This window comes from Amphiura filiformis, chromosome 12 (assembly GCF_039555335.1).
Source record: "Amphiura filiformis chromosome 12, Afil_fr2py, whole genome shotgun sequence".
Lineage (NCBI taxonomy): Eukaryota > Metazoa > Echinodermata > Ophiuroidea > Amphilepidida > Amphiuridae > Amphiura > Amphiura filiformis.
The window spans coordinates 61,792,572-61,809,910 of record NC_092639.1 but is presented as its reverse complement, the minus strand read 5'-3'; the positions used below and the strand labels follow the sequence as shown (position 1 = coordinate 61,809,910).

Genomic DNA, 17,339 nt, shown 5'->3' with positions numbered 1-17,339 from the left:
ATATCTGAAGAAATCATTAAAAAAACTGTTGAATTAGTCCGAACTGTGGTATACCACGTTTGAGACTAATTTGACAGGTTTTTGATGATATCTTCGGAAGTGCACCGATTTAGCTCCTAATTTCAATATGTTGATGAGAAAAATAGGATCTCTCATCCTAGCTCCTTCAAATAGCAATGCTTGTATATACATAAATATTTTCCTTTGTCAGTTTTACCTAACACACATTTCATTTTGTCGTTCACAGGTATCGGTGAAGCAGGTAAACTTACCATCAATAACTGTGACACTGACACTCTTACCGTGAGCTGGACGGATCAAAGTAGTTTTAACGGCAATACAATAATAGACTTCCAGCTACAATACCTGCCCCTTGGAACACCGCAGACGTTCACTCGTAACAGTCGTCTCGCTGTATTTACCGGTCTGACTCCGGGCAGATCATACACTCTCATTTTGAGAGGTAGGACTGGTGCTGGCACTTTAGAACTGGATCGCATAGTTCAAACTACTGGTGAGTATTTGTGAAAGATTTTTTCATCTCCGTCTCCATCGTCGTCATCTTCATCTTCGTTAATATTTATTATTATTACCGTTACCTGAATGGGTAACTCCATTTGAAATCTATACCCCCTTTGTGGGAGATTAATTCCATATCTTCCAAAGGGGATGTATGGATTTCAACTGGAACATCCCAAAACTTTCACTTAGATGCCAAGTAAGAATCTCTTATTTTCTATTCGCCTTCAGCACCTGCCCCACCTGAAAACTTTGCCAGAACTGCAAGTAGCGCATACAGCCTCACCTTTGATTGGGATGTGCCTGTAGGTGATTACGACTTCTTTGAAGTGACCTTTGACCCAGCAGATGGTCTTGGAGCTGGTGAAACACTGCCCTTGAGAGTTGACAAAAGTGCAGTACCAACTATTACTCTTGAAAATCTCATGGCATTTACCAAGTACGAAGTGTGTGTTACGAGCAAGAGTGGAACGAAATCAAGTGAGCCTGCGTGTGATTGTGTCTTCACAAGTAAGTTTCTTTAATTCTCTCCACACAAGTGTCGACTGCAGATGACAAGTTTCAATTTTTTTTTAATTCAACAATTTCAGAATTGTACATTTTCATGACCATATTTGGAATCAGCATGAAAAATACATCAGATTGAGTACAAACAAACCTAGTATTAGTTCAGTGGTTCTTATGATAGTTCTTGATATTTTGAGAAAATATCTCAAAACTTGGACTTTTTATGTTGATGCATATGGCTTGCACGCAAAGCATTAAACAGGGTAGTTTGAGTTTACTCCAATTAAAATTTTTTTTGCCTAAAGATATCATTCATTCATTCATTCATTCATTCATTCATTCATTCATTCATTCATTCATTATACTTGTCCATAATAATTGTAAGTAATATACCACTGTTGGAATTCCATTCATTCTAGTATTACTTATCAATTAATTTGTTTAAAAAAACACTAAAGATGATTATGAGTTAAATCTAAGGTTCCCATGAATCATCATCATTAGATGGCTGCGTACAGGCAACTACAAGCTTTCTCCAACTGTTGGGGTCCTGTTAGCAAAGCATTTTGTTTGGTTGCAGCATCCCTTCAGTATCTCCCAGGAGGTGCTGGACATACTGCAAGTACCGTGTGCGCGGTCATCCTAGTTTCGTCTTCCCATCTGGTGGAATATAAAGAGCATATTCTTTCACAGGCTCGTCATCTGTAAGACGCAGTATATGTGGCCAAGAAATTTGAGTTGAAGTCAAGGAAATGAAATCAGAGAATCGTGACAATACGTTAGTTTTCAATAATTCCTCACTGTAAATATTGTTGCCCTTCTTCATCCCTTCAGATCCAGTCCCGCAAGATGTCATCATTGTACGTGATGTAACAAATACATCACCGACAGCTTGTGAGATAACCATCCAATGGGACGACAGTGGACAAGACTCGGGCAACTATTACCTGCTGTTCATCTATCCACCAGACCAGGACAGGCCTTCAATTCAAACAGATTTTGTCCCAACTAATCTACAAATGACAACAGCAACATATCCATTCTATAATCTCAATCCTGGAGCGGAATACATGATTGACGTTATCGATAGCAATCAAGATGTCCGATCGACAGTGCTGAGATGCAGTGAGTTGTAATTTTTAATTTTCATTCTTTTCATTTTGTAAACTCAAATGTATTTGGTCTGCTTAACAACGCACATGATGTATTGTTTTGTTTTGTTTCGTTTCAAATATTTGGCATCACTTGATAAAGGACCATTGGTCAGAAACGTTTTGTGTTTATTAAACCATTGTGTGTTTTATACAACAAATTGGTACTGTTTTTACTTAATATCTACGACTCTATATATATATATAAATGTATTTTGTGAAATGGTGAGACAGGTGATGACCAGGGCCCAATATAGAAAAGATGGCCAATTTTGGATGGAAAATGGTAAATTACATGGATTGCTTGGAAAAAGTGATAACTTTTACAGGGGAGTTGCATGTAGAATTGTATAGTTAGAGGGAATTGCACAGAAAGTGCCAGGGATTAGCACATAAATTTTACAGCATCAAAATAAAAGAGATATATGTTTACATTTGGGCAATTCCAGTTGAAATCCATATAATCCATGTTGAATGTTACAAACCATATTATGAGCCTCTGAAAAGGCACTTTATGATGTGTTTTCGCAAATACGACCTTCGATGGGTGCAATTTTGTTTAAGCTTGTTTACTTCCTGGTTTGGGGACTAGCCGGATTTTATACGTTGGCGGCGCTCTTCAAGAATCCCGGACTGGATTGGATGCCCAACTTTCAAATCATGGCTAATGCCTTGTTGGGCCCTGATGACTGAATAGACATATGTCTGTGTGTATGTATGGATGCATTTATTTCAGGTATGGTTGTATGTATTCTGCACCTATACAAATTTATCAAAACTATCATCTATCTTTTTAGGACCCAATGCACCAAGTAATCTTCAGTGCAGTTCCCTTTCATCAACGTCACTCCGTTTCACATGGAGCGCTCCAAGTGGCTCTTTTGATAACTACCAAATCACCTACACACCAAGCAATGGTTCGCCTGCGTCACCTATTTCCAAGCAACCAACCGATGCAAGAGACGTAACGCTGACCAACCTACTGCCTAATACAAACTATGATATTTCTATAGTGACCGTTGCAGGCCAAGTCATGAGTGGTCCGTTGGAGCGATCTTGTCAGACAAGTAAGAATAATAAAACAAATTAAAGTCCCAAGATTCAACTTGGTCTCGTACTGAAGATCACTTTTGTAAACATGAAGTTGAGACTATACAGCATCTTTTTTTGGAAATATAATGTTGTATGTAATTTCTGGAATGATGTTCAAACCCAAATCTTAAAAAAACAGGTTTACCTGGACATGAAAAGTGTTCTGTTAGGTATTCTTAACCCAGATTCGTCCAAGTTCAACTTACTTGTTCTTCATAGAAAAAAAAATCATTTATGATGTGAAGTGCAAACAGGGTTCTTTAAATACCTGTTACTTTATTAGGCGGCTTAAGAAGATTACTAAGGTAGAAAAAAGCTTGTCATATACTAGTAGTAGGTTAAATGAATGGCACAAACGTTGGAACACCATTGTGTATAATAATTATAATAATATTATTATACCGGATTATTGAGTACAAATGCATTGATTTTTATACATATCATAATTTTATCATTTTGTTTACTATGTATATATCATTTATGCTGTAACCTGTTGATAAAATAAACACATAGTGTACCTGGTGTACACTGTGGAAAGATAAAAAAAAAGAACTCTGTATGGAAGAAATACTCTGTAGGTAATTTGAAAAAATATGAAATACCAAGAATAAAGTTAAACACATGTGACACAATCCAGCTTCAAGAAATGGGGGGATTTGCAAAAAACAAAACAAAAAACCACAGCCAAAGTATAGTAAACATTCAATGTTACCCAAATTTAAAAAAATAATTACCAAATAGTAATCATCATAAATTTTGTAATTGTTATTCTCCATAGGTCTTGCCCAGCCCGCTGACATCATCATCCAAGATATCACTGAAACCTGTGTGACATTCACTTGGGGTGAAATCAACCTGACATTTGATAACTATGTACTTCATGTCTTTGATGAGGAACAGAATGAAAACATTGACACTCAAGTCAGTACAAATGTTGATGATATAACGTCTTGTGTACTCACTCCTGGCAAGCTGTATACCATTATATTAGAGACAAACCCAATAGTATCAGTGTCAGCAAGAAAATCTTTCATTGCAAGTGAGTAAACAGACTTATTTTCTATTCCAGAAACATACAACACTTTTTTTAATTGGATAGTTTTGCCAAATTAAAGGAAAGTAACCTGATATATTTGGAAAATGTAAATGTTTCTTGTAAATGTGACTAACTCCTTATGGAATTACTGATATTTATACAGATCAAACATCAAACATTGGAATTTAGCTTTTATTGCCTGACTATTAACTAACTGACTAAAGGATTATGAGTTAGCAATGTTTCATTTGGGAAAACAGGACAATATTTCTTTAAAAAGATGAGTACCGTATTTTCCTAGAATTGGGAGTAGACCTAGGCATTTATATAGTGCCCTTAATTTGAACAATTATTAAAGTGCTTTAAATTTATCCAGGTGCCACATGGATATATCACATCATGGCTGTCAACAATAACGGCTTCACTTTGATTATATGGTAACACATGGTTGGAGCAGGATAAGCAAGATATGGTATCTTTCCCAAGGATACAACATGTTGGCCCGAATTCCATTTGTTTTAGTAAAGCCAAAGATAAGCTTACTTTCTTTCTTGTTTGCTATTCAGAACCAAATCCAGCGCAAAATTTCCAGTGCGCAGGATCAACTGTAACCTCTGTCACAGTCACATGGCAAGCACCTGCTAGCAGTGGAGGAGCAGTCTTTGATGTCTACAAAATCTACACCAGACAAGGCAAAGGACCAAGAAATCTGGTAAGACCAAGGAGATTATTTATACCCAAAGAATACCGACTCCAAATTGTCCCATCCTATGTGTAATGCTATGGTCGCTTATGGAGGTGTTTTTGGTTGTTGTTTTTCAATCAAGCAATAATTTGCATCTTCAAGCTTAAGTTTTACAAAGGTTTGGGCAATCAGCACTTAATGCACATATTTGGCACAATGGGTTATAAGCAAAATGCAAACAATAACAGAGTTTGAATCAAAATTTGCCAGGCGTATAGCGAAATTATCTGGCAGTATACACTTTTATTTTAAAGGTCTTGATAACTTAAATTCTTGATCAACTTATAAGCCTTTTACCCTTCTATCCAATGATACACTTTTTCAGGATATTGCACAATCTTATCTCGGCACATGATTTGAATGTGGCCCACAAAGCTAATGTCTGACATTCAAATGTATCCACCGTAAATGAATGGCTTTTTTAAAATATAGGAGAACAGGTCTATTATTCATTCTATTCTCTACATGTATCTAGAAGACCATAAAGGAACTATTCCATTTCCAAGATCTTCACTAATTCCTCCAAAAATTATTCCTCATTAGGTTGCCACTATACCAAATGATGCTTCACCACTGCAGTATCTGATAATGGATCTACTGACCTCAAGTGATTATACTGTTACCATAGATACGTGTTCTACTGAAAATGACCCTAATGGAGCAGGACAGATCACATCTACAAGCAGCTCACCACCGCCATCTGCCATATGTTCTACAGGTAATGTAAACTTCTCCGTAGTCCACTTGCCAATTGTGCATACTCTGGCTATTAAAGCTTAAAACTCTGATTTAATTAATGTGTGCACAATTGATAGATTTTCACAACTGATCTTTTCAGTCACCGTACGCCCTCTGAGGCTCTGTTTGTTAGCTTCCCAAGTGGACTACTGACTTTGGATTGCAGTTAACATTTTTAACACGGGACTCTATGGAGAGTTAGGCCAATTTCTGGCCTAACTAAAATTGGTCATGATGTAATGCATCTTTAAATGAATCTGGCTTGTGATTGGTCGCCCAGATCTCGTTATTGTTTAAATCCTCCCGACACGCACTGGTACCATTAACTATACATGGTACACAACTATCTAGGGAATGGGCGCTTTTGTGCTGGCGGATGAACGTACGCATCTAGCGCGTATTGTACCACCATGCTTAGAATTGTGGTTAGATTTTATTGATAAACAAGTATGATTGCCAGTGTGTTTTAGAGAACGAAGTCCCGGGGTAAACAGAGGGTAAAGTTTTGCTTAAAAGTGAAAGTCCATAGTCGGTTTTTCGTGGCATAGTCTACAGGTAATGCTTATCATACTAGCAGTTGCAGCAATCAACAGTGAAATATTATTGCTAGTGATCAAATGCCAGTAACGATAGAACAATACTTATGGAAGAGCCCTCTTTAGATTCAGGTACATCAAAGTAATCAGGACTGCGTCTATGAAACCCCATGCGCTAACCGTAATCACCCCTATGTCTTTGAGATGTGGCGCAAATTTGAGACACATCTTAAAGATCAAAAGAAGAAAACGACCAGGGTATCAAAAAACCAAAGCTAATTACATGCAGCAAACCCACAAACACTCGCTAGTGAGCAGTCCTAGTCAACCACAACAAACCTTGCAGTTAAACAAAACCAAATTCTGACAATGCCAGAATTCTATATACAAGGTCTGTCAGGGGCAGATTTAGGGGGGGTGCAGCCGGCACGCGCCCCCTCTATTTTTTTACTAGCAAAGGGCGCTGGTAACTTAGAAATACAAAAATTGTAAGAAATTTTTTTTAAAAAGGAGCCAATTCGTCCATGAACAGCAAACAATGGGCCAAAACCGTTGAGTTTTCGATGGGGGAAACCCTTTAACACATTTTTTTTGTCGTCGACCAAAAGGCGTCCCCTTTATCAAAAATTCCTGGATCCGACCCTGTCTGTGATACTATAATGCTAGACATACACGTATCAAAGAATCCATTTTGATCAGAAGACAATGGCCCAACATCATGACCAGAGACAGGGGACCCACTACCTATATAAGTCATGTGTATGATCCTGTCCTGGCTGAAATACACCCTACAGTCGGTATATGTCCAACAAGAAGTAAGGGTCAGCAACTATCAGTCTGGGGATATCTATCGACAATGAAACCGTCAATAGTAAGCATCAGGTTTGGTTTGGTTCAAAAGAAATTTTTTCACTGTTATATACAATTTACACAATACACTAGACTCAAATTTGTCCTTGTTATTTCTATTCCAATTTGCCAGTATCCATTGATTCTTTGGGAATTCTTGCACAGGAGGTAGGAACTCGTAGCATTCTGGCAGTATTTGGAGCATCACCAGATAATGCTGATCCTGATGGCAGATATAGGTACTACATTGATACGGCAGAAGATACATTTGTAGCAAGAGTAAGTGTTTAGTTTCATTGATTATGTACCAGCATCATTGCAGCTGCATGTCCTGTGGGGATGGTAGCACCAACAGGAGCAGCATTGCCATTGTCATTATTGTAGTCAGCATGGTTGTCGACATCGTCACCATCACTGTCATCCAGTCATCATCATTGGCGACTTTAACATCATCATCTCCATTGTCATTGATAACATCATTATTCATGTCCATCTTCATTGTCATTATCATTGTCGTCATCTTCATCATTACATGCACAGACGAAAAGGTTACAAAAAGGTTGCACACATGCACGTAATAAATCAAACCCTGGTAACAACTTCATTAATATTATCTAGATGTCTGATTTCAGACATTTCCAAACTAGAAAAAAGAATATTTCTTTTATTATCTTTTCACAGGGAGGAACTCTAGATGTTGCAGATGCAGATTTTTTCTTTGAATACCTATATGACAATTTGATACCAGGAACTGTTTTTACTATCACCCTGTTAGTAGAACTGGAAGAACCAGTAGATGGTCAGGATGACATGAGATCATCAATACAAGTCCTTACATGTGAGTAGACACTATGGGCCACTATGATGGTCAGGATGACATGAGATCATTAATACAAGTCCTTACTTGTGAATAGATACTATGGGCCACTATGATGGTCAGGAGGACATCATATCATCAATTCAAGTCCTTACATGTGAGTAGACACTATGGGCCACTCTGATGGTCAGGATGACATCAGATCATCAATTCAAGTCCTTACATGTGAGTAGACACTATGGGCCACTATGATGGTCAGGATGACATCAGATCATCAATTCAAGTCCTTACATGTGAGTAGACACTATGGGCCACTATGATGGTCAGGATGACATCAGATCATTAATACAAGTCCTTACTTGTGAATAGATACTATGGGCCACTATGATGGTCAGGAGGACATCATATCATCAATTCAAATCCTTACATGTGAGTAGACACTATGGGCCACTCTGATGGTCAGGATGACATCAGATCATCAATTCAAGTCCTTACATGTGAGTAGACACTATGGGCCACTATGATGGTCACGATGACATCAGATCATCAATTCAAGTCCTTACATGTGAGTAGACACTATGGGCCACTATGATGGTCAGGATGACATCAGATCATCAATACAAGTCCTTACATGTGAGTAGACACTATGGGCCACTATGATGGTCAGGATGACATCAGATCATCAATACAAGTCCTTACATGTGAGTAGACACTATGGGCCACTATGATGGTCAGGATGACATCAGATCATCAATTCAAGTCCTTACATGTGAGTAGACACTATGGGCCACTATGATGGTCAGGATGACATCAGATCATCAATACGAGGCCTTACATGTGAGTAGACACAATGCACCACTATGATGGTCAAGATGACATCAGATTATCAATACAAGTCCTTACATGTGAGTAGACACTATGGGCCACTATGATGATCAGGATGACATCAGATCATCAATACAAATCCTTACGTGTGAGTAGACACTATGGGCCACTATGATGGTCAGGATGACATCAGATCATCAATACAAGTCCTTACATGTGAGTAGACACTATGGGCCACTATGATGATCAGGATGACAACAGATCATCAATACAAGTCCTTACATGTGAGTAGACACTATGGGCCACTATGATGGTCAGGAGGACATCAGATCATCAATACAAGTCCTTACATGTGAGTAGACACTATGGGCCACTATGATGGTCAGGATGACATCAGATCATCAATACAAGTCCTTACGTGTGAGTAGACACTATGGGCCACTATGATGGTCAGGAGGACATCAGATCATCAAAACAAGTCCTTACATGTGAGTAGACACTATGATGGCCAGGATGACATCAGATCATCAATACAAGTCCTTACATGTGAGTACACACTAATGAATATGGACCACTGTGATGGTCAGGAGCTAGACATCAGATCATCAATACACGTCATTACATGTGAGTAGACACTATGTACAAATCCTTACATGTAAGTAGACACTATGGGCCACAACGACTTCATAGGGTACTGCCAAACTGGAAAGTTTTGCACTAAATTTAATTGTATGTTTTTTGTGTTGCCTCTAACACTATGGGTCAAAACGACTTCATCTCCAATGACATACTGGAAAAGCTACATTTATTTTTGTATTTTTCGTGTGGCCTGGGAAAAAAAACCACACAAATATATTCTTTTTGTTTATCAGTGAAGGAAGCATTGAATTATAAATATAAAAATAAGTGAAATAGTTCAAAATAGGCAAACACAAGAAATTAAATTCATGAATATGTCTACTTGGATAGTAATGTATTTGACCAAATTTGCTTTTTGCTTAAGTCAATCAGTTGGGAGGGGGCACCTTACTAAAATATGTTACAAATGGGAAGAAATTGATACATATATACAGTCACAATACAGCGTATCAGAAATGAAAGGTAATTTTATTCAGACATTTGATGGAATATAGTTGTACAGGTGTATTTAACAGGGACACCTAGACAGCTATTGGTCGGACGAGCTAAATCAAATCATCTGCAAATTTGACTTCATTTAGTGATGTGTGATGCTATTGCAACTCATTCAAATATCATCGTATGCGTGTGTACAAGTATTTTTATTTATTTTTATTATTTTCAGGTTTTTTTTAAATTGAATATGCATGTTAGTGCCTCGACTGATTTTGAATTCCTTGTGTTGTTTATTACAAAATTCAAGTCCATTATAATCACATATTTTCAATGACTTTGTTACTCCAATTCATAGACCCTGAGCCTCCAGTAATCATAGAGCAGACGAACAATGATGCAGTTACAGCTGCCTTTTCATGGCCTTTACCATTTGGGCAGTACACTTATTTTGAAGTGACCTTTGAGCGACCTGGCCAGGATCCAGAGAGGGAAACTACAGAGGATCCTGAGATCACCTTTGAGCATTTGTTTCCTGACACCGAGTACACAGTGACTGTGAGGACCGTCCGTGTTTGGGAAAAAGAGGGAGTCACAAAGAAGAGCGATCCTGTTTCACTTACCATAGAAACAAGTATGTCTTTATGCATGGTGTATGAAGGTGGAAATTAGGCTGATTCTGAGAAAAGAAAGTTTTGATTTTTAACGGACCAACCAATTTTTGTCTGTATGCGACATATTGGTTTGATTGATATTGGTTTTGATTGAATGGTCTCATGTACTGCAACGAAACTTGGGTCATAGCTTCACTATGGTTACATACATATGGTGTCATCTCTCTAGTCCAAAGGTTCCCGAGTCCGAAGGCTCCTTAGTCCGAAGGTTTGCTAGTTCGAACACGTAATTTACCATTCGCTAGTCCGAATTTTGAAAAATATTTGCTAGTCCAAATATCCGGTTCTCTAGTCCGAAGGTTCGCTAGTCCGAATAATAAATAAGGTTCTCTAGTCTGAATATAGAATAAGGCTCGCTAACCCTAACCCTAACTCTAATCCAAACCCGAACCCTAACCCTTATTCTATATTCGGACTAGAGAACTTTCGGGTTAGCAAACTTAATTTGGTTTTCCGACTAGCGACCCTTTGCAGGTAGCTGCGTATCCAGGGGAGGGGCAAGGGCGCCCGGTAAAAAAGGAGAGGGAGAAAGAGGGAAGAGAAGAGAAAGGAGAAAGAGAGGAGAGAGGGAGGGGAGGAGGAGAGAGAGGGAGGGGAGGAGAAGAGAGAGAGAGAGAGAGAGGAGAGAAAGAGGGGGGGGGGAAGTAAGATCGATCTTGAACATACATTATGTTACCGTATTTTTCAGCATAATAGGCCTACTGCATGTGATTTTAAAGCAATAGAAGCAAAACACTATTATTTTGCGTAATGCAGGCACGGATTAGGGGGCGGCTGGCCCCTGATCCCCTTCCTCCTCGCGCCCCCAAAAAAAAAAAAAAAAAAAAAAAGAAAAGAAAGGAAAGGAGAGAAAGAGAAGAGAAAAGATTAAATTGCATGTAGGCCCATGCATGCTTTATTTGCGAATATTAGGCCTTTAAAGTGTCAGTGTAACATTCGAACCATTTTTTGTTTTAAAAAGCAATGATATATGTAAAAATTATATGCACCAAATGACTTCAATTGGACCTTCATTTTGCAAAATTTTGAGGGGGAACATCACCCTGCATAATGCATAATATAAACAACTGCCCCTTTTTGCTTCTGCATTTCATTCCCAGCACTTGATGTTTAAACCAATAATTTATACAATAACAGTGCAAATAGTGGCTTCAATATAAATGGCCTGCCTGTCATTTTGAAAAATTTATTTTTTTCGGCTTTTTCAAACTAAGTTACACAATAATAGTGACAAAATGGTCCACCAAATGGCTTCAATTGGGTATTCATTTTCCAAAAGTTTCTCACTTCAAAATCCCCCCTCATGATGGCTATATTTTGCCCCCCCCTTCTGACTGCTCTAGATCTGCCACTGCTAAATAGCCCCCCCATGTTCCTTTTCAAACTAAAATTGCACTCAATAATAGGCCTAGTGTCAAAATCACCCACCAAATAAGCCTTCATTTTTTAAAAGTTATAAAGCAATAATTTATAGGTCTACAATATAATAACATTGAAAACTTGTCCACGAATGGCTTCAATTGGGCCGTCATTTCACAAATTTTCGGCTTTTTCAAACTAAACTTTTACACATTAATAGTGCCAAAATGGTTCACCAAATGGCTTAAAGTAGATCTTCATTTGGCAAAAGTCTCTCACTTCTGAGGGGGCACATCCCCCCTCAGACACCCCCCTGCATCGCGGCCATTATTGTATGCAAAAAACACCCACCTAATTTGCTCCCCCGGGTATAAGAATTCATGGATACGCGCATGTTTTGGACTAGAGAGAAGTCACAAACTATATAGTGGTGGTGTCAGACGTCACATATGAAGGTCAACAATCATTTGAGGTCAACTTGGGAAATATGATGACATTTAAAAATCTGGTCTCATATAAACAGTTCAAATCCAATTGCAACCTTGGGTCGTAGTTGCACTATGGGAAATTTTATGTAATAGTGGTCACATACTGAGCTCTGAGGTTAACTTTTGACATTTGATGATGTGAGGAAACAAAATGTTGTTGGGTTGTTGTTGTTTTTTTTTAAATCTAAGATTCAGATAACATTAAAATCCAGTTTGCAGCTCAACAGTACATGGTTGGGCAAAGTTAAAAATATCAATATTACACATTACAAGAAATGCTTTATAGCCTTTATATGAGTTATGTGTATTATATTTTTGTCTATTTTCAGTTGATTTGTCTGCTCTGCAAATAGTTATTCAAGATTTTGGCACAGATTTCATCAATATTGTCTTTGGTGAGACCATGCAGGATGCAGTGTATGGAGTCTCCATTGACCCTGGTAAGTGAGTGAATATGGAATGTTATTACCTCCACCGTCCATTATTCAAATTCGAGCCATGTGAAAGACATATATTTGAAATAATGTGCACTGATTGCGTCTAGAACACAGTAAAGCGTGCACATAATGAGCATTCCACGAAAATCTTTGTGCCTATTTTGTTGTTTGCTCTATCATATCTGCTTATGTGCACAGTATTTTTCATCACTTGTTCCAGTGCACTTTTGTATTCCCATTGATCCCTGTTGTTTTTTCAGGTTTAACGCATCTTGAAAATGGTAATTTTTTTAGCTACCGAACTTTACCTACTTCTGTCCTTACATTTGTTTTTTTTTGTCCCCTCTGCTAGTCTGTATGTTACTTATTTCCCCACATCAAATTGACATAATTTTTTTCTTTCTAGAAGTGGCACGTTTATTTTATATTAAATAACACAAGTTAGGGTATTTTCAATTGATTCATGTCTGAAAATTATGCTTTATTGGGAAAAGTTGAAATCCACACACCATTATGGAACACATGTCCTTAATCTTCCACGCAGGGATTGTGAATTTCAAATGGGTGACTCCATTTGAAATCTATACCACCTGTGTGGAGAATATGGTCATGTCTTCCATAGGGGTGTATGGATTTAAACTGGAATAGCCCATTTATTTGTGCCATTTTCAAAACTCTATTGCAGTTAAATTTTTTCTGTTACTTGTTAAAATGGGCTGTTCCTTTTAAAGTCCACACTCCCTGTTCAAGATTTTGGAAATATCTTCCAAAGGGGAGTACAAATTTTAAATGGATTGGCACATTTCCTAACTATATTTGAAACTCACCCTCCCTCTGTGGAAGATTCAGGGTTGAATCGTTCTCAGAGGGTTTGTGAAATTCAAATGTTCATTCCATTTGAAATTCATACTTCCCCTGTGGAAGATATTTCCAACATCTTCCACAAGGGTAGTGGGGATTTTAAATTTTGAGGATGATTAAAAGTATGCGTACACACCCCAGACACACACATTCACAGTGAAACAAACAAAACTTAACCTGTAACATTAACTTTTTCTTCTCATTGTGTCAGGCAACTGCCCATGTGGTTGGAGGGAATTTGGTGATTCTTGTTACTACATAGCACACACCGATAGATTAACTTATGCTGATGCACAGAACTATTGTGAAAACAAAGATGGCAATTTAGTGAGCATAATTAGCCAAGAGGAACAGGACTTTCTTGCTGGTGAGTAAATGATCATTGTAAATGCATGTAAAAGTAGGAATAGTGATGGATAAAAATATGATGCCGGTGTTATTTGCAGGAACATGGTGTGATATATATATTGTAATGGCAGTGGAATATATGTGAAGAGTTTTGAACAAATTAAAAAGGCACTATATAAATGTTATTCTATTTTTCCCCATATGACAGGTTGCACAGATCCTGACACTAGTGACTTTGGTTTCTGGCTTGGACTGAATGACATAACTAATGAAGGAGCATTTATATATGATTGATATGTAGTACATAACTTGCATAATGTTTTTGTATGTTTACCCCATGACAGGTTGCACAGAGAACGATCCTGACACCAGCGATTTTGGTTTCTGGCTTGGACTGAATGACATAGCTAATGAAGGAACATATGTCTTTGAGGATGGATCTACAGTAAGTAGCAATATTAATATTATTTTGTAAATGAAATACTAGAATTAGATTTGCAACTCACTTTGATACATTGCGTCCAAAAATATCGGACTTCATCAGGCAACTGATTGATGATGATGTGACGTCAGATATTGTGACGTCAGACAGCGAGGAATGTCTAAAATGCCGGGTCCCATGTGTATGTGACAACTGGAAACAAAGTCCCCCTTTCTTGTTTATAGCCGGCTCCTCCACTCTCTCCCATACGGATTCTCTGACTCCTCTTTCAAAACACCTCAGTCTCCTCCTTATTGAGGATAACAGCTTCTTCAGGATTGAAAGTGTTCAATTTTCTTGCTGCAGTGGTTTTACATAACGGATTTTTGAGCTTTGTTGGAACTTTGGGGCCTGTGTTGGGCAGCACAAGTAATTGCCATACACTAAATTGCACTGGTTATCTCTTGGGGGTTTATTCCTCACCATCTCACGTCACAACATCTGACGTCACATCATCCTCAATCAGATGCCTGATGAAGTCTGATGCAACATAGCGAAGTGAGGTGCAAATCTAGTTCCAGTATTTGATTTAATTTACAAAATAATATTTTGAACTACTGGATGAATAATCTACACAAAGATAGCTATATTAATTTGATGAAATGTTAAGTAAACAGGAAGAGCCTTGAACTAAAGCAATTGCTTTGGCACACAACCAAAACTTTACTCACGATTGACAGTTTCACCGAGGCATCGTCAGAATGATGATGATGATGGTTGATTCTGGTTGGCTGGCCCACTTCCTAAGTCATATATACGATCCTCCCCTGGTTTATAAGACAGCCAACTGGAAGTAAAGATCAACCATCGTTATCCTGAAGATGGTCCATGATAGGCAAAGCCATTAATTGTGAGTAAATATTATGGCTATACTCAAAAGAAAAGTCTGTTTATTTTAAAGATCTAACCTGATGAGTCTGTTTAGCATAAGGCTTGTTGATCAGCTATAGGTGCCCCCATCTAAAGCAGGTGTTTGAATTGAGCTGCGATCACAAGCAAAATGAGTTGTATGTTGTGGAAATCAAATTGAGAAATCAATATTGAGATACATTTAATGTGCTATTCCACACTTCCCTGTGGAAAATTTAGCTAAAGTCGTCCAGAGGGAGTATGGGTTTAAAGTACAATAGACAATTGGGTAACTTTCATTTAATATACTCACTCCAGTTATTGAAGATACTATGTATTGGTAAAGCCATAATACAGAAGTAGTATGATTTCAAAATAATTAACCTTAGCCAATTACTGTATAATTGAAAAACATACTCCCTCTGTGGAAAAATTTTCTTAAATCTTCCACAGGGGAGCGCAGCTTTCAAGTGGAATAGCCCTGCACTTGCATGCAGCTTCTCTCTTGTTAAAATAGAAAAAGACAAAACTTGAGTTAGCTAAAAACAACTTGAGCAGTCAAGTTTGCTTAATCCGTAGTTTGCTCAAGTTGCAGCCCTCGTGGTAGGCTGATATTCAGGGAGCTGATCCAGGCTGGGATAGTTAATCTATAGTGTAGGCTGATATTCAGTTAGCTGATCCAGGCTGGGATAGTTAATCTATAGTGTAGGCTGATATTCAGTGAGCTGATCCAGGCTGGGATAGTTAATCTATAGTGTAGGCTGATATTCAGTGAGCTGATCCAGGCTGGGATAGTTAATCTATAGTGTAGGCTGATATTCAGTGAGCTGATCCAGGCTGGTATAGTTAATCTATAGTATAGGCTGATATTCAGGGAGCTGATCCAGGCTGGGATAGTTAATCTATAGTGTAGGCTGATATTCAGTGAGCTGATCCAGGCTGGGATAGTTAATCTATAGTATAGGCTGATATTCAGGGAGCTGATCCAGGCTGGGATAGTTAATTTATAGTGTAGGCTGATATTCAGGGAGCTGATCCAGGCTGGTATAGTTAATCTATAGTGTAGGCTGATATTCAGGGAGCTGATCCAGGCTGGTATAGTTAATCTATAGTATAGGCTGATATTCAGTGAGCTGATCCAGGCTGGTATAGTTAATCTATAGTGAAGGCTGATATTCAGTGAGCTGATCCAGGCTGGTATCGTTAATCTATAGTATAGGCTGATATTCAGGGAGCTGATCCAGGCTGGTATAGTTAATTTATAGTGAAGGCTGATATTCAGGGAGCTGATCCAGGCTCGGATAGTTAATCTATAGTGTAGGCTGATATTCAGTGAGCTGATCCAGGCTGGTATAGTTAATCTATAGTATAGGCTGATATTCAGTGAGCTGATCCAGGCTGGGATAGTTAATCTATAGTGTAGGCTGATATTCAGGGAGCTGATCCAGGCTGGGATAGTTAATCTATAGTGTAGGCTGATATTCAGGGAGCTGATCCAGGCTGTGATATTTAATCTATAGTGTAGGCTGATATTCAGTGAGCTGATCCAGGCTGGTATAGTTAATCTATAGTGTAGGCTGATATTCAGTGAGCTGATCCAGGCTGGGATAGTTAATCTATAGTGAAGGCTGATATTCAGTGAGCTGATCCAGGCTGGTATAGTTAATCTATAGTGTAGGCTGATATTCAGGGAGCTGATCCAGGCTGGTATAGTTAATCTATAGTGTAGGCTGATATTCAGTGAGCTGATCCAGGCTGGGATAGTTAATCTATAGTATAGGCTGATAGTCAGGGAGCTGATCCAGGTTGGGATAGTTAATCTATAGTGTAGGCTGATATTCAGTGAGCTGATCCAGGCTGGGATAGTTAATCTATAGTGTAGGCTGATATTCAGTGAGCTGATCCAGGCTGGTATAGTTAATCTATAGTGTAGGCTGATATTCAGTGAGCTGATCC

The 17,339-nt window shown here is 38.3% G+C and overlaps 1 protein-coding gene across 1 annotated transcript in view; it reads left to right on the top strand.

Moving 5' to 3' along the window:
- LOC140166983 (tenascin-X-like) overlaps positions 1-17,339 on the top strand; it is an 85,455-nt gene that overhangs the window by 15,440 nt on the left and 52,676 nt on the right. Inside the window, exons 12-24 of the mRNA XM_072190464.1 lie at positions 248-514; positions 751-1,029; positions 1,861-2,151; positions 2,975-3,244; positions 4,048-4,308; positions 4,872-5,017; positions 5,594-5,768; positions 7,307-7,452; positions 7,855-8,011; positions 10,245-10,520; positions 12,737-12,847; positions 13,917-14,072; positions 14,398-14,498. Coding sequence (XP_072046565.1) covers positions 248-514; positions 751-1,029; positions 1,861-2,151; positions 2,975-3,244; positions 4,048-4,308; positions 4,872-5,017; positions 5,594-5,768; positions 7,307-7,452; positions 7,855-8,011; positions 10,245-10,520; positions 12,737-12,847; positions 13,917-14,072; positions 14,398-14,498 — 2,636 coding nt within the window. The remainder of the gene's footprint in view (positions 1-247; positions 515-750; positions 1,030-1,860; positions 2,152-2,974; positions 3,245-4,047; positions 4,309-4,871; positions 5,018-5,593; positions 5,769-7,306; positions 7,453-7,854; positions 8,012-10,244; positions 10,521-12,736; positions 12,848-13,916; positions 14,073-14,397; positions 14,499-17,339) is intronic.